General features: G+C 35.3%; 1 protein-coding gene across 1 annotated transcript in view; it reads left to right on the forward strand.

The window, feature by feature from the left end:
- The first annotated feature begins 12,716 nt into the window (after positions 1-12,716).
- Positions 12,717-19,016, forward strand: part of LOC126723124 (MATH domain and coiled-coil domain-containing protein At3g58200-like) — a 46,579-nt gene continuing 40,279 nt past the window's right edge. The window contains exon 1 of the mRNA XM_050426410.1: positions 12,717-12,757. Coding sequence (XP_050282367.1) covers positions 12,733-12,757 — 25 coding nt within the window. The 5' untranslated portion in view covers positions 12,717-12,732. The remainder of the gene's footprint in view (positions 12,758-19,016) is intronic.

Consider the following 19,016-nt stretch of genomic DNA (forward strand, 5'->3'; position numbering starts at 1 on the left):
ACCGCCCTCAAAGTGGTCAATAATCTACTAGAGAATGAAGTTGGGATACATGAACAGCAAAAGACCCTCCAAGCCTAATATACCTAGTGTACCTAAGCCCTCCAAGCTTCTTGCTCCAACCCTTCCTAACTGCTTCCCAAGCACCAAATAACCTTCTCGCAGATATGGGTATGGTGAGAAAAGGGTTTGGCTAAATGTACCTCTCAAGGATGTGACAATGGAGAGGGTGAGAGTCGAGGAATTTGGAGAATCAAATGATGAAGATTGTGGATGAGTCAATTTTGTTTTTATCTAGGTTTCTCACTCAAAATTCTCTCTGGAAGCTCTCTACAATACGTGGGTATAAGGGGTATTTATATTGGTGTGTGTTTGGAATGTGAAAGGTCATTTTTTCCCAAACAGAGTGGTTTGGCAACTTGACCTCTTGACTTGACTGAGTCGCGAGTCTGAGTCGCAAGCTAATTGCCTGGCCAGACTGGAAGTTTTGTCCTGTAGTGCTCTAGCTGGTGTGACTCTTCAGCTCCTCTGCATGCTTCACACGTGTGCCTCCTTTGGCGACTTGCCAGTCACGAACCAACCATGAAGCCTTGCTGAGTGCACATTTTTGAGTTTTTCTTCACACTCTCTCACACACTGCCCTTACATGATTCCCACCTAAATACAGGGTTTTTAAATACTGAATTACAAGCAAATTGGCACGGTATAAAGCCAACAAAATGGTTGATCAAATTCAATCCTATAGTATGCATTCTAAGTGTTTGATCAAATGCCCAAATGACATTTTCTCGTTGTTTTGGACTCTAATGAGTACCAAATTTTGGGGATTTCCATGTTTTTACATTCTTAACATGCTTTAAACATTAGTTGTGTGTTTCACACATTTTTCCCCATGAGTGCCTTGTCATGCATTGCTTATGTATCTCACATGCACACCACATGCACACTTGATACACACACTTGATCACTTGACATGTTTTGCAATTTACTCATGCTAGGTAAGCCCTATTAGACTTTTAGCACTTAAAACATGATCTTGTGACTTTGTTTGCTTGCTTTTATGTTCTTTTTAGGACTTTTGTTTTTTTTTTTTGTGGACTAAATTTTATCTAATCAAGTTTGTTTTCTTGTTTGTATGTCTTTGTTTCTTTGTGTTCGTGTCTGTTTTGCAAATGTCTCCTATTAAGAAAAAGACCACAAAGAAGCCTTCAAAGTGTCCCCGCACCTCCTCGGATACGTTCCGAAATGATGATGCTCATATGACCTTTAATGATTACTACAAACAGGCCCCAATCATTCCAGAAAGGACTGTGGACTTAGATTCCCTAAAGGGTACCTTCATTCCTGATGTGTTCAAAGAAAGGACATGGACGAAGTTGCTTAATCCGATGGGCGATGTTTTTGAAGATATCATTCAAGAATTCTTTGCAAATGCCATTGTGGAAGGTGATCACATCAACTATTGGCTAAAGGGGAGAGAGTTCTCAGTCACAAGGGAATCAATGTAAGATGTTTTGGAGATTCAACCGACGACTCCAGACACATCTCTACATTATGATGAGAGAAGGGAGAAACTAGAACCCCTCATGGAAATCCTTGATGGAAAACTTAAGAAGAAGGCCTTGGACACCATTACGTTCACCCCAAAAATGTGAGCTTTGGCCTACATCATGATCTTCAACCTCTACCCGATGAAAAACTTGTCAGGACCGAGGACCATATTCCTATTTGATCTCTTCACTCACAAGGAGATCGACATCTGTGGTCACATTTATCATCTCTTCATCAAAAGTATCACAAAAAGGAAATCAAGCTAACTCTACCATTACCAAAACTTGTCATGTCACTTATTTTAAGGGCAAGGGTGAAGATTCCAAGTGGACTTCAAGTAATGCAAAGGGAAGATCTTATTAGTGAGCAAACCATCATCCGAAGCAAAGCTCATATCCCTGAACTAACTATTGGTGTCCCTCAAATTCCAAGAGATGATGCTGATGAAGAAGGAGGAGACACTGAAGAGGAAATCAAGCATTTCACTTCAGTTCCAGAGGACACTGTGCAACCTTCTTCCCAAGCGTGCACAAGAGCACCCAAATTCCTTGATCATCTAATTGGAAGGGTCGAAGAGATGCATGTAATGCTAGCTTCGCACATCAGCTACTCCACATCTCAATTCGCATACCTTGAAGGCCAGATCACTGTCCTCTCGTCTCAAATTGATGACATGATGAGGAAATCGGAGCAGGAGTTAGATTCAGAGTCCGGTGCATTTTAATCTCTTTGGCCATTTCGGTCAAACAGGGAGAGTAGATTGGGGGGAGTGCAGCTTGAGGGGGAGTAGCAAAGTAGCAAATTCTAGTATACATTGGTTTATATTGGTGGTTTCTAGTTTACTTTAAGTTTTTATAGCGTTTGGATTTTTACAATGCTTTTGTTTAAAGCTTTCAAGTACTTTAGTTTAAAACTTAGTTTTCTTTAGTATTATTTTGTATCTTGGTTTATATAACCATTTTGATGCTTATTGCTTTCTAATGCTCTTAGCTTTAGTTTCTTTAATGCATCATGTGTTTGTTGGACATGCAATTGATTTTAGCATTTCTCTTAATTATATTGCGTGTCTGGATGATCATTTACTTGATAAATGGTCATTGTAGTCATTTCCTAATGATTGTTCATGTTTGATCAAGATATGTTTCATGCTATACTTTTCAATTAATACCTTGATCGCATTTTTACCTGTTCATCATACGTGCTTTGTGTTCTACTTGTCTTGAGCTTAATGAAGTTTTGTTATTATGTGCAAGTGTTTCAAGATACAGTTGTATATGGTGCAAGTGCTTCACAGCTTCTAGAATTAGGTATAAGTGAGTTTTGCCTATGTTCTCAAACTCACGTTTAAGTCTAGAGTCTATTTAAGGGTTTTGTCACAGCATAGCCAAAGAGGGAGATTGTAAAGTTGTGATTTCCAACTATATTGTGTTGGCCTTAATTTGGTGCCAAATTTGATTGTAATTTCTTCAATCATTTTCCCTGTATGTATGTGGGATTAATTGTAAGGGATGAGTGTGAGAGATCGGTGAAGAATCAAGCTTCAAAAGTTGAACAAATGGATTTCGCAACTACCTCACAAGAAGCAACCCGCGAAAAAAGCCACGTGTAGAGCACATGACTGGAAGATGAAGAGTCGTGCTAGGCTGGATTTTTCGTGATTGTCTTGCAGGTAAGGCCAACTCGCGAAGGACGCGAAACTTTTTGTTCGGCAAAAAGTTGTATTTTTCTTTACCAAGTCTTCACTCACACTATATATACCCTCATTACCCACAAATTATAATGAGTGCTTTTTAAAGAGAAAACCCTAGAAAACACTCTTGAGAGTTACAAATTGTTATACCTACATGTTAGGATTAGTGCCCTTAAATTCTATTGTATGATGCTAGGTATGACATTATATATGATATTATGTTGTGATTAATAAAGTTGTTTTATTATTATCTAAAATAATGGTAACATGAATATTTGAACATTATCATATAGTCAATGAGATGCATAGTATATGATTTATGTGATTTAATCACAGAAGATAAATCACAAGTTCTTTATAAACTCAAAATTTTAGTTCGTAATCGATGATGAAATTGGGCATTTCATCTGCAAAGATTATAACATATCAACGAAGATGATTTATCTTGATCATGGAAGTGGAGACTTCTAGTTGATATGTTGATATGTTTTAAGTGTTAAGACATATTGAACTGGACCGTTGTGAGATTTATTATTCTATTAACAACTATCAAATGAATAATAAATCTATGACTTCTATTTACATCAATTCTTACTCCTAAGAGAATAATGAACCTGATCATGAAGTGTAGGTTGCTTTGATATATCAGGAGTGAGATCTAAAGTCACGATCAAAACCTCAGTATGTTGGGCAGCCACATTTAATGTTGAAGGAACATTGTAAGGTTGAATTTATTCAACCATCTAATTGGCTTTATTCCGTGCCAAATTTGCTTGTAATTCAGCATTTAGTAACCCTGTATTTAGGTGGGTTTGTTGTAAGGGTAGTGAGTGAGATAGAGTGAAGATTGCTCAAGAGTGTGTAAGAAAACAGAGACTCGCGGGTGACTTGCGGCTGCAAGCCGTCAGAAGCAGCACACGTGCCAAGCATGCTGGAAGATGAACAATCATGCTAGCTGGAGCACTACAGGACAAAACAGGACAATTGGCCATACGGTTAACTCGCGACTGGATCTCGCGACTTAGTCAAGCCGCGAGGTCAAGCCGCGAGCCACCCCTGTTTTGTAAAACCTGACGTTTCACATTCCTCTCCCACTCCAGTAAAAATACCCCTTTTACCCACGATTGAAAGAGAGCTTCCAGAGAGAATTTTGAGAGAGAAACCCTAAAGAAAAACCAGATTGTTTCACCCACAATCTATACCTTAGAGTCTCTTCAAATTCCTCATCTCTCTTCCTCTCCATTGTCAAATCCTTGAGAGGCATTATACCAAACCTGGTTCTCACCATCATCATCATTGTGAGACAGCTGTTTGGGTTTCTAGGAAGCAGTTAGGAAGGAACCAATCTTCATTGGTTGATGCTACGGTCTAGTAGCGGAATCCGGGAAGCTAGAAAAGAAAAAAGTTCGGCGCAACCTCGTTGGAGCAAGAAGCTTGGAGGGCTTAGGTACATCGGGTAGATTAGGCTTGGAGGGTCTATTGCTGTTCATGTATCCCAACTACATTTTCTAGTGGATTATTGACCGCTTGGAGGGCGGCGGAGAGGTTTTACGCCGAGGGCTTCGGTTTCCTCTTCGATAACATATCGTGTGTTGTCCTTGTGTTTGCATCTCTCTTCCTTTTATCTTTGCCTTTTATTTTCTGCTGTGGATGTGATTTATAATTGGCTTAGATTGATTTCCAATTCTGTTTATAGCTTATGTTCATTTTCCGCACACTTGTTGTTTGTCATATAGCTTGAATTGGTTATTTTGTATTTGGGGGTCTAAACGTTCAAGAGTGTTTATACACATATTTGAACTTTCAATTGGTATCAGAGCGGGTACACTTGTTGTGGTTTAAATACCTAAGTATGATCCTTGACCCCTTGTGTTTATTTGCCATAAATTGTGCTTTGTATGCCTCTTTGCATGATTTGGTTGGTGATGAATGTAACATGCCACATGTTTGTGAAAATGCCTCTATGAGTGTTAATCCTCATAAGTGTGATGACATGTTATTTGAATCCATGGGTGTTGTTGACAAACTCTTGAAGAAAAATGCTAAGAAGTTTCAAAAGAATTTAAGCAAGTTATTTTGTGAAAAGGATGATTTGATTGCTAAACTCAATGAATCCAACAAATTGGTTGTGAAATATAAAAAACTTGCTGAAGATTCTCTTGAAAAGCTAAAAGAGTTTGAATGTTTGAATATGGACTTGGATGCTAAACTTGTTTTGTCAAACAAACTTGTTGATGAGTTAAAATGTGAAAATGAATCTCTTAAGATGCATGCCAAGTGTTTGATTGCTGAACCCATTGATAAAATGGATGATAATATGTGTTGCAATCATGTTGTGGTACCCGATCTTGTGCCTAATGTGTATTCTACCTCTAACGACAAATCGGTGTACGTTCCTCTACATAAAAGAAATCAAAATGTGGAGAGAAAGGCTGTTAAGTCAAAGCCTCTGTTTAGGTCTCAACCTAAGGCTTTGGATGGATCTAAGTTTGTTCCAACTTGCCACCATTGTGGTGTGATTGGTCATATAAGACCTCAATGTCATAAGTTGAAGAGGGAACAAAACCATATTGCTAGACCCCTTCCAAAAGGCCTAGTGGACCTAAACACATTGTGTGTCACCATTGTGGTACCTTTGGTCATCTAAGACCTCAATGCTCTAAGTTTCATACTTTTAAAAGAATCAAAAGAAAAGAAAAACTTGAGCTTCTTGGAAGTTGTGCTAAAAAGGATAAACTGGATTTGAGTGATAATAGCATGTTGTTAAAGAAAGTGTTTAATACTCTTAACTCCTTGTCTATGTGCATCTCCGGTTCTCATTCTTCCAACCCTCGTCTCACTTCTCATGAGACACTCATTCCAAACAATTGTTCTGTTTGGATGAGGAAGGGTTCCTATGGTTGAGCTTTTGCTCCTTTGGTCCTTGATCTAATTCTTTCGATCTTTGTAGGACCCTTCATGCATTAGATGCTTCATTGTCATGCATTTGTGCATCATGCATATCTTTATATGCATTGTTTTGTTTTTGTTTTGATCTTACTTTTATGTCTTTGGTTTGTGTGTGTAAAATCCAAAACCACATAAAAAGTAGAAAATCAAAAAGTTTGATCGACGTTGTTGAGTTTTGTCTCAAAACTTGTTTTGCCTTGTACCTTTGTGCTAATGAGCGTAACTTGTTCCTATGCACTCTTATCACTGTGGGAGAAATCTTGAAATCTATGTGATTGTTGTAAATAGATCTTCAAACTTGTCATGAATGATTAGTGAATGGTTATGTTGATCTTGAAACTTGCATAGACTTGTGTCTATATATCTTCCCACTCTTTATTTTTGTTTTTGCTAAGAAGAGCTCACCAAATGTAAATCTCCAAATGAAAAGAGATATTGAGCTGCAAAACCCTGTCGCACATTCTAGTATTCGACTAGGAAAAAGGGTAAGCGACCTTATATTAAAGAGAATGTTTATTCAAAAAGCCAAAGGCTTGTTCATTAAAGTGAAATATCAAATATTACTCTCACAATGAGAGGTGATTGTCTCAAGAGATCAAAATGATCAAATGTTATTGAAAGTTCAAAAACGTGTACAAAACACCTTTGAACGTTTAGACCCCCAAAATACAACTTAACCAATTCAAGCAATATGTCAAACAACAAGTGTGCGGAAACTTAACACATGCTAGAATATAAAATTGGTTAAACAACTATCTAAGCCATAACAAATTAAAACCACAGCAGATAAAATAAAGGCAAAGATAGAGAGGAAGGAAGATGCAAACACAAAGATAACACCCGATGTGTTATCGAAGAGGAAACCGAAGACCTCGGCGAAAAATCTCTCCGCCGCCCTCCAAGCGGTAATCAATCCACTAGAAAATAAAGTTGGGATACAAGGACAGCAATAGACCCTCCAAGCCTAATCTACCCAGTGCACCTAAGCCCTCCAAGCTTCTTGCTCCAACGAGATTGCGCCGAACCTTTTTCTTTTCTAGCTTACCGGATTCCGCTACTAAACCATAGCATCCGCCATCTTTGGCATCTTCCAATGCTTCCCAAAACTCCAAGAACACTCAACACTCTGAATGGGTGTGGGTAGTGTTTGGATAGAAATCTCCTCTCAATAGATATGACAATGAGAGAGGGAATGAGAAGAGACTACAAAGATTTCTCTCTAAGAATGAGTAGCTCTCTCTAATTGGGTGGGTGTTTTGAAGAAACCTCTCTTAGGGTTTTTCTTTCTGAATAGCCACACATATCTTGTGGGAATGAGGGGTATTTATACTGGTGTGAGAATGGAATACGAAGAGTCAGTTTTTCCAAAAACAGGGCTGGCTGGCGACTTGACCTCGCGACTTGACTGAGTCGCGAGTTTAAGTCGCGAGCTAACTTAATGGCCAGTTTGGATTTTTGTCGTGTAGTGCTCCAGGTGACGTGACTGTTCAGCTCCCCTGCATGCTCTGCACGTGAGCAACTTTTGGCGGCTTGCAAGCCGCGAGCCACCCGCGAGTCCTAGCCGCGAGTCTCTGCTTCACTGCACTGTCTTGAGCATTTCTTCACACTCTCTCACACACTACCCTTACATGATTCTCACCTAAATACAAGGTTTCTAAGTGCTATATTACAAGCAAATTTGTCATGGAATAAAGCCAACACATGGTTGATTAAATTCAACCTTACAGTTATGGAGTCAAATGTAAAGCTCCAAGATATGTTATCAAGTTTTGTGGGAGGTCATATATACATATTTCTATAATTGAGATGGATCACTTGATCTAGTGCTAATTGTGTATGCCTTGGTTGAATTGATCATTGAAGCTTCACATTAGACTAAGGACTATCTCATTGTTGATATCCACACACAACACACAAGTTTATGTTCAATAAATGCCATATTCATTTGTGTGATTGTACTTGATGAAATGTGTTTTCACATGCTCAATCTTTGTTAATTCAAGCGCAAAAATATTTTTGAGTGTTTTAGGTGTTTTTGGAAAGTATTTTGTTAAAAAAAAAAAAAAATCTGAAATTTTTCAAGAAACCCAGTTTTGCCCTGTTTTGGTGACTCAGTCGCGGGTAAGTCAAGTCGTGAGACTCAGTCGCGTCTTCGCGGGTCATTTTTGGCAACTTGTTCGCGAGTGAAAGGTCCAGTCGCGAGGGTTACTCAGAGATTTTGGCGGCTCAGCTCGCGACTCTCTCGCGGGTAGACCTTCCAGTCGCGAAAAACACTTAGAAAAATTTTCAATCTTTTGTCTTTGAGTGTTTTGCGGCTTGAACTGGCGAATTTGTGGCGACTCGCTCAGTCGCGAAAATTGCGTGTTTTGCATATTGAGGGTTATTTTCAAAGTTGTTTTCAAAAATTTTCATTTTTCCCTCGTGCATCATTATCATTGTTCATACCTTCATCTCTTGCCCTCGTTTCTTCTTGACCCTTTGTCTATTCCTGACAAAAAGGGGGAGAGTATACTCTAGAGTATGTTTTGGAGTGTTTTGTCATTTCTATATGACTCTTGTGCACATCCTTAGGGGGAGAGATTTTCCATAGTGGAGATGCATATACCAAGGGGGAGAAGACATTGTGTTAACTAGAAAACCTTGTTCTATTTGTTTTCTTGTTGGCTTTATGGTGCTTTGAGTTATGCTTTATTGTTCTCATTGCATCATGTTTGTGCTTTGGACATGCATAATATCCCTATGCTATTATGCTTTATTGAATGCATGTTCAGATGATCATTTGCTTTGCTATGTGATCATTATAGCCATTTCTATACTTGTTATAGTATACTTGTTCTTTATTACTTGCTTTACCTTGAGGGTCTAATGTGTTTTGTGCAAGTGTTTCAGGTTACAAGTATATATGTTCCAAGTGCATCACAGCTTCTCATCACTTTAAAGGGGAGAAATTTTAAGCACTTTTAATTTATATTGTTTAAGTTTATATTCAGTATTTTGTGGTTTGTACCCATGTGCTTTTGTAAGCTTTTAGGGTTAATGTTTTATGCATAGTTTGTAGGCTTTATGGTATGTACCTTGCTTAATGCAGCCTTTATGCTATGTTGAAATCAATACTTTAATTTAAATGTTCTGCATTTTGGTTTATGTACTGTCACTCTTGTGCCCTTGTAGGATTGTTCCTAGATGCATATACCTTGTGTGTTATGCATTGGTTGAGTGTTGAGCATACAAGTGTCTTGCCTTGTGCTTGTTAACTTGTATGTCCTTGTGTTCATTCCAAGTGTGAATGAGCACTGTGATCACTACCTTGTGGTGTTCACTTGGTTGATCAAGCCATGGTTTGTTTCTTAACTCCATCTTTGCTTGATCACATATTGCCTGTTTCATATGCATTTATAATTTTCTGCTTACAATGATCATGGTGTATTGTTGTGTTTCAGGAGTATTATGTTCATATGATTCAAGTGCTTCACAGCTTCTAGAGTTAGGTGTGAGTGAGTTTTGTTCAACTGTTCCCAACTCACATGTTAAGTCTAGAGTCTGTTTTAGGATTTTGTCACGGAATAGCCAAAGGGGGAGATTGTAAGGTTGAATTTATTCAACCATCTAATTGGCTTTATTCCATGCTAAATTTGCTTGTAATTCAGCATTTAGTAACCCTGTATTTAGGTGGGTTTGTTGTAAGGGTAGTGAGTGAGATAGAGTGAAGATTGCTCAAGAGTGTGCAAGAAAACAGAGACTCGCGGCTGGGACTCGCGGGTGACTCGCGGCTGCAAGCCGCCAGAAGCAGCACACGTGCCAAGCATGCTGGAAGATGAACAGTCATGCTAGCTGGAGCACTACAGGACAAAACAGGACAACTGGCCATACGGTTAACTCGAGACTGGATCTCGCGACTTAGTCAAGCCGCGAGGTCAAGCCGCGAGCCACCCCTATTTTGTAAAACCTGACGTTTCACATTCCTCTCCCACTCCAGTAAAAATACCCCTTTTACCCACGATTGAAAGAGAGCTTCCAGAGAGAATTTTGAGAGAGAAACCCTAAAGAAAAACCAGATTGTTTCACCCACAATTTATACCTTAGAGTCTCTTCAAATTCCTCATCTCTCTTCCTCTCCATTGTCAAATCCTTGAGAGGCATTATACCAAACCTGGTTCTCACCATCATCATCATTGTGAGACAGCTGTTTGGGTTTCTGGGAAGTAGTTAGGAAGGAACCAATCTTCATTGGTTGATGCTACGGTCTAGTAGCGGAATCCGGGAAGCTAGAAAAGAAAAAGGTTCGGCGCAACCTCGTTGGAGCAAGAAGCTTGGAGGGCTTAGGTACATCAGGTAGATTAGGCTTAGAGGGTCTATTGCTGTTCATGTATCCCAACTACATTTTCTAGTGGATTATTGACCGCTTGGAGGGCGGCGGAGAGGTTTTACGCCGAGGGCTTCGGTTTCCTCTTCGATAACACATCGTGTGTTGTCCTTGTGTTTGCATCTCTCTTCCCTTTATCTTTGCCTTTTATTTTCTGCTGTGGATGTGATTTATAATTGGCTTAGATTGATTTCCAATTCTGTTTATAGTTTGTGTTCATTTTCCACACACTTGTTGTTTGTCATATAGCTTGAATTGGTTATTTTGTATTTGGGGGTCTAAACGTTCAAGAGTGTTTATACACATATTTGAACTTTCAAACATATATTCTCAAGATAGAATTCATAATCTCTTAACGGACATAAAATATTCCCTTGAGATAAGTTTAATAAGTTTGGTTATTCAGAATGTTAGATCTAACTACTTTAGTAAGAAGTTACTAAAGTATATATTTATGAAATTGGATTTCATAAATATATGATGAATAACTTAAAGGATTAAACCAGGTACTCAAGAATAAGATGTAGTAATCTTCAAAGTGGCAATCAATATTCATGACTTTGTATTACTACAAATATTTTAATGAAGGAGTTGGATGTATAATAAAGTCTTGGGATATAATTTATTAATAAGGCCTAGAGTGCAATTATATTTATATAGTGGCATTAAATATAACTAATGGTAATTTTGGGCTTGTTAATAGTTGACAAAAAGGCTCAAAACCCATTGGAGCTAGTGTCTTATTTGTCCATTTTGGTCCCATTCCAAGACACATACTAAAACCCAATTGGATTGATCCAAAAGGCTAACTCAATTAGATAATCAGTTATATATAAGAAGAGAAACATACAGAATTTTGGTAATATATATGATGCATGAAATGGTGTGTATGTGAGTGTGAGCCACTCTCTTATTCTCCCTTGAACACATACGTGTAAACTGATTGAGAGACCACACTTCTTGGGCAAAAGTGGAATTGGAGTGAAGATTAAAAGTGCTCGCAAGTACTTCTAATCTTTGGTTTTGAATTTCACCGCTCCAAGGTATGTTTTCTTGTTCTTAAATTCTGAAATTTACATAATACATGTTATCAATTGCGAATGAAGTAGATCAGTTAATTTTCCGTTGCATATGTTTTGTATGCGATACAAACTGTGTTTTTCCAACACCACAATGATCTACACATTTCCTTGTGGTTTTCCTCAACTCCTACCTCTCCATCTCTACATCATTGATAGGTTGGCAGCCCAAACACTTACCACATCCATTCTGAGTATAAAATGAGATTTTGATGCTACTGGGAAGTATCGGAAGGAGCCATTTATTGGCAGATGCAATCGGGTTAAATTGCGGGATCCTGAAAGCTAGAGAAGACAAGACTCCGAGAAGTTAGTTAGTAGCTGGAGCTTGGAGGGCTCAAGTACATGAGGTAGACTAGGCTTGGATGGTCTTTTGTTATTCATATACCCTAACTTTATTCTCTAGTGGATCAATTTCGACTTGGAGGGTCACAGAGAGGTTTTTCACCGAGTTCTTCGGTTTTTTCTTCGATAACACGTCTCAGTCTTATCTTGTGTTTGCATCTCTCTTCCCTACTCTTTAAGCCTTCATTTTACTATTGATAATGGATGAATATGGCTTAGGGTAGGGTTAACGGTTCTTTGCACTTATTTACTCTTGTTTTGCACTTAGTATAAGTTAGGGTAAAAGCTATCTAGCTGTAATTTTTAATTGGGGATCTGAACAATCTCTTGTGTTTTAGCACCAATCCGAGCATTCAAAGTGGATTTAAACAAGTAACTTGACTAAAAAAAAAAGGTATTTTGGCCGAAAAAAGAGGTTGCGAAACCCACTAGAATCAACTTTGATCAAACATCGTACTATCATAGTTTCTTTATGCATCGTTGTTCAAAAACAATTGTTTCTTTATGCATCCTAAACGAAAACCCAATCCTCCAATTCTTCTCCTCTCTCCAATCAAATTAAGCATAGATCCTTCTTTTTTCTTGCATCTCGACCCTTCTCTATTCTTTCCTTCCAACCAATCACACGTACTGTTCCGTGTGTAAAGTGGTATGGTATTGTTGTGGAGCACACTATCCTATTGACATCCCTCTATAAATAGTGCATATTATCAATAGCTTTAAATAAAGAGGATTTTGACAAACCAAAAGCCAAATTCATGGAAAACAAGTCCGGCGAATTCGGTATGTTCTTTTTCGTTCTTGAATGTTTATTTGACACAATTATTTTTTGTATTTTATTTATTTTATTTCAATATAAAGGTTCATATTTTCTTGCCTACTTTACGTTGGAACTCTTTGATGGCATAGGGTCTTAATGGAAGAAAAGAACCCTTCCAAAACCCCACCCCAAATCCATGAAACGATTGTATAGTTCATGATCTTTTTATTTTTTTAATTATTATTTTTAAATCCTAACTTCTCCTCTTAAAGAATAAGCAATTAGAAGAACTATAATTTTTCTTCAATCTTTTGCTGCGCGGGGGCATCACTAATGAAAGGATATAATCATAGTGTCATAGCGCAGTTATACATTAAAAGTAGTCGGTAACCAGCCATGCAATACATGGAAGAGTTTAACTTAATATAATTTTTTTCTCTTTTTTATTTATTTTGTCTAGATATGAAATTTAGATAATTATGGTAAATATTTGTAACCATTTATTATGATCTAGTTTGTATATGAAACAATATAATCTACCATTTAAAGAAAGTATGACGTGCCAAAATTCCAATCGAGGATTTAAATTATATAAATATATATATATATATATATAGATAGATAGATATATTAAACCCTAAGTTTAATTAATTTCAAAGTGAATTATAGACTTTTAAAATTGTATAAACTAGTGGCTAACCCGTGCGATGCACGAGAAAACTATTAGAAAATAATAAAACATGCATATATTAAAAGACAATTTAAGTTCATGTGTGCTTGCAAGGGATACATACCTAAATAGTTCTTGCGGTAGAAATAAAAGCCTTATCTTTGAAATAAAGAACTGATGTAAACAAACTAACCTTACATAAAACAAATTAATAAAAAAAAAAAAAAACATAAAACTGATGTTACGGAAAATTCAGCCACATAGTAGTAATATATAAATCTCTTAAAACCTAAACCTAAACGTAAGGACTAAATATTTATGCGCCTTCTCTTGCTTTCCTGATGTATTTGGTTAAAAATATAAAACTGATGTCCTCGGAAATTTAGCCACATAGTAGTAATATATAAATCTCTTAAAACCTAAACCTAAACCTAAACCTAAACGTAAGGACTAAATATATAAACAAACTAACCCTACAAAAGCTGAACTTTATAAGCTAAAATCTATACTGTGAGTTGTAGATCTTGAATGCTATACCGTGCGTTTAGGACTTCCTACATCTGGAGAGAGAGAGAGAGTTTGCAGAAATCAAAGAAAATCTCTCTATAGCTTAAGAAACACAATATAATAAAATCAAAGAAATAAAATTTTCAGAGGACAAAATTTTATAGATAATTTAAAAGAATTTTGGTTTAATTCTTGAAACACAATTAGAATTTTGGTTTAATTCTTGAACACTGAATTGGAAATTGATTATATGAGTATTCAATGGTGAACAAAGTACTATGTATTAATTAATATATAAACAAAACTAACCTTACAAAACCTGAAAATGCTTTAGGGCTTCTTACGTCTGGAGAGAGAGAGTTTGCAGAAATCGTGACTTTATATTTCTTAACTTGAGAGAGGGGTAAGGTTGCTAGGGTTTTGTAGATCTTGAATGCTTTAGGGCTTCCTACGTCTGGAGAGAGAGAGAGTTTGCAGAAACCGTGGTTTTATATTTCTTAACTTGAGAGAGGAGTAAGGTTGTTAGGGTTTTGAGGAGTTATAATTTTTATTTATTTTTTATTTTTTAAATATTGTGCTGATGTGGAAAATTGTAGTACCAGCAAAGGCTTCGGTTTTATATATATATATATATATATATAGATTTATACCCTAGATCAAATCGTATGATCAAACCTAAAGAGTTTAGATTTTAAATTGATATAATTTTAAAGTTTGATATTTAATTTGAGACTAGAGTCCATCAAAAAGTAATTGAAACCAGAGAAACTATAAGATTTCATTTGCAACAATCTTAAATCCTATAAGTTATTTTTATTATTACTCTTCTGTTATCATTATTGCTGCTGCTACTACTACTACTACTACTATTTTTTTATTATTATTATTATCATCATCATCATCTCTAAAAGTATAAGTTTTTTTTTTTTTTTTGGGAGAATCCTAAGAGTAAAGTTAAGATCCGTTTATTAATTGAAAATGGTTCAACTTTGGATTTAACAAATGATTTTAGAATTTTGTAGCTCACAAATATGGTACTTTGAAATTTTTTGTTTTATCACAGTATTGGATGGATTCATTGTGATTTCAAATTGGAAGATTAAATCCTCTCCAAAAAAAGGTTCGAAGATTAAAGTAAGAGATCCAAAATCATGGATAGAACCCCAGTTAGACCAAGAAGGGCCATGGCTCCGAACCTCTAATTTTTTTATTTTTTATTTTCATATTGTATGCATAGTTTTTTCAGTAGTATAGGTAATTAAAATTAAAGTTTAGTTTCCAAAAGTTACTCCTAAGTCCCTCTCAAGAATTAAGATTAATTCGAAGATATAAAAAAATGGAAATAAATAACTAACCCACAACATTGGCTCCCCTCCAAAAAAAAAAAAAAAAAACAAAACAAAACAAAACAAAACAAAAAAAACAAAAAAATATTTTTAATTAATAATTACGTAAAATCAAGTCTCGCTATTATAACAAAAATGTTAACCACCTTAAGAAGAGTTGTCAACTCATCCACGAACCACCAGTACCCTTGAAATGCTCGCTCCCATCCAAACACGTTCTCTCTTGTGAATTCATTTCGGAAAAAATAAAATTTTTTGAACAATCTTTTTAATAATTTTATTTTCTTGATTAGAAAGATACTTAAACTTTCAGAAGAGTTAATTTTATTTTTATTTTCCTGATTTTACAAGTTATTTTACTAATTTCACTTATAAGATGTCTGTATGTTTGGGTGCTAATATGGCTTAGAAAAATGAGAAACAAAACATTCTTTTAAAATCTTCTTCTTCTTCTTCTTCTTCTTCTTCTTTTATTTATTTATTTATTTTTTAATTCTGTAAATATGGTGCGTAAAACAAAATCTTAAAAAGTTTCGGTAAAGTTGAATTAAAAGAGCAATTTTCGTGTCAAATTGTTTGGTTTTTTATTTTCTTAAAATTATATCTTTCTCTCAATGTCATTTAACAATTCTTTTTTTTTTTCTTAAGGTATTCTCTCTCTTTGATTTTGGGGTTTTGGAATTAGGTGTTAAATAGGATATAACATCATAATTTTATTCAAATTGGATAATTTAGGGTAGTAATTGAATTTAGAGTTGAGAGACATTGCTGCAAAATTTAATACAGATTCAATCATAAATGAATGTTAGGACCTAATGGAATATCAAGTTACGTTTTGATTGATGATTGAGTTGAAATGTGTTAAGAAACAAAAAATTTATCAATTATTTTATATAATTTATGTTTAACACTGAATAAACCACCAGTTTTATTTTTCATGTATTAATTTATTCTTGAATTTTTGTATAATTCTCATTCTTAAATTATTAGAATAAATCATACTTTGGCTGCCCAATATTTACTAGAATTGTGTCTAAATAATCCTAATGTATTGCAGCAATCACAAGAATAGCAAGACATTTTCGGCCAGCTCATTACTTACTAAAAATACAGTCATACTCTTTACTGTGTGAGACTGGGGTTGAAAAGTATGACTCTGGTGTATTTGAAGTTGGCGGCCACAAATGGTGGATCCTAATGCCTCAATATTCTTTGTTCCTTAAAATATGAATTTGAGCCTTATTATCTATCATGTCTTCTTTTGTAGGAGGTTGTCTCTCTATCCAAAAGGAAATGAGAAAATGAATGGGACTGGTCACATCTCCATTTATTTGTCAATTGTTGATACAGAAAAATCTCCTCTGGGATGGGAAATTAATGCCAGCTTCAAATTGTTTGTGTATGATCAGATACGGGACAAGTTCTTGACCATTCAAGGTTTGCTCTCTAATAATTTATACATATGCATAAACATGCATGTGTATTTGCTATGCAAAAAATTCTACCAAATCAACAATTTTCGTAAATTTTTTCATAACTCGTTGAGGGTGATAGATTAGTTTAGTATAATATCACTTTCACATGAACTACCACGATTGTAAAATAATGTTAAGAAATGTGTTTCGGTACTAGACTAATTGTTTGCCATATATTTAATTTGTAGATGTTGAAGGGGCAATTAGAAGATTTCATGACATAAAGACTAAATGGGGTTTCGACAAATTTCTCCCTCTAGATTCTTTCAATGTTATTTCAAATGGATACCTTGTCAATGATTGTTGTGTATTTGGTGTGGAGATTTTTGTTCATGAACGTAGTGCAAAACGAGAGTGTCTTACCATGATAAAAGAACCTCCCAATCGAATTATGTCTTGGAAGATTGAAAACTTTTCGCAAAAGGATAGAGTATTATATGCTTCTCAAGTATATGTTGTTGGAGAATTAAAATGGTATTTTTATTATTAGAAGTTAAAACTTTTATTGTTATAAAAGGGAAAGCTACCACTGCCAAATGCAAAACTTATTAACTATTATTTTTTTAACTCTTTTTATTGAATCCAGGAAAATACTGATTTATCCCAATGGATTTTATAATGAAGCACCCAAAGCAATTTCCGTCTTCCTCGACTCAGTAGATTGTGTTGCACCTGATTACAAAATTTTTGTGGATTTTAAGCTGCGGATAAGGGACCAAATTAACAAGGAACATGCAGAAGAAAGAGGTTAATGAATTATATTTGTCATTTTCTTCTTTTTTTCTTGAGAGAAGTATGTGCTTTTTGTTCTCTTTTATTTACTTTCCTCAATTATAAGCTTTCTTTTTTTAATTCCCCCTCACAGCTAAACACTGGTTCTCTGCCTCATGTAACGACTGGGGTTTTTCGCAACTTTTGTCACGAAAGGATCTTGAGGATGCATCCAAGGGGTTTCTTGTTGAAGATACCTTGCTTGTAGAAGCAGAAATTATGGTTATGTCTACTATAAAGTAGTTCTACATATTTATTTATATTTTGATGAAAAGTTCTACATATTTATAGTTTGTTTGGCTCGGGACAAAGATTATGGTTGTCTACTGTAAAGTAAAGATCTCTTAATAACCGTACATATTTATCGTTTGTTTGGCTCAGAACCTAAAGTTATGTTTCCTCGTCTTAGGTTTCTTTTTTAGGTTTGAGTTCTATTTTTTAAACTTTCTACTGAGGATGGGGGTCAATGCGACATGACCATTTGAAATTGGCATAATTGTACAATCATCGTTAGTTTGCACGACCATTGTTAGATACTAACTCAAGTGAAAACACATTGCACGACCGGGGCGCGCATGCTTAATGTAAGTTTATGTTCATTAACATCATAGTCCCACATTTGCAAATGCAGTTTGGGATCACATTGCAATGAACTAATACAAATTTTATCAGTGGTGATTTTTCAAAATTTTGTTTGAGAATTTTCAGAGGTTGAATACATCAAAAATCATAGACTAACTATCATAGGTATGCATGCATAAGAATATCTTAAATCAAATTTAGTTGGTCCCATAAAAGATTAAGTAAAATTTTATTGAAAGATTAAATCCGACTGGTTTTTTAATTCTAATTATGGGAGACATGCAGACACATAATAATTCTACGCAGATAATGTTGTCTTTTTTAATTTAATTTAAATCGTATAGTTTATATCTATACTACTATTTAAGGGGCTTCCCCTGTTTGGATTCCTTAATTTTTATGCCCAAAATACCCTCAAATTCATCTGTTTCTAAGGTTTAAATTATAGGGTTAGACATGTAAAATTAGTAATTTAAAAACTCCTAATTTAAAAACTCCTAATTTTTAGCTAAAAAAAAAAACAGTTTTTTCTCCCACTTCTCCATTTCTCTCTCACGTTAGTTTTCCACTTTTTTTTTTTGGATAACTTTTCACTTTTTATTTTGATTGAACGTTTCCAACTTTTAAAATTAACAAAATCATTTTTCCCCTTTTTAAAACCAATTAGATTTACCATGTTTCACTCCTAAAAAATTGCTTTTAATTTGCCAACCACGTTTTCCACTTATACAATTACTAAACTCAAAAATTTTTTTTTTCCCTTTTACAACTAATTGTAAACCAAATTCATTGTAAAATACATTTTTCATCAGTTCCTTTTCAGTTTCTTTGCAGTTCACACTTTCTCCATTTTTTATATAAACAAATGCACTTTCTTCTCATCTTTTTTTTATCCAGTATCTATATATATTTTGTTTTTAGGTGGAGAGAA

The sequence above is a fragment of the Quercus robur genome, chromosome 4 (assembly GCF_932294415.1).
Source record: "Quercus robur chromosome 4, dhQueRobu3.1, whole genome shotgun sequence".
NCBI classification, from domain to species: domain Eukaryota; kingdom Viridiplantae; phylum Streptophyta; class Magnoliopsida; order Fagales; family Fagaceae; genus Quercus; species Quercus robur.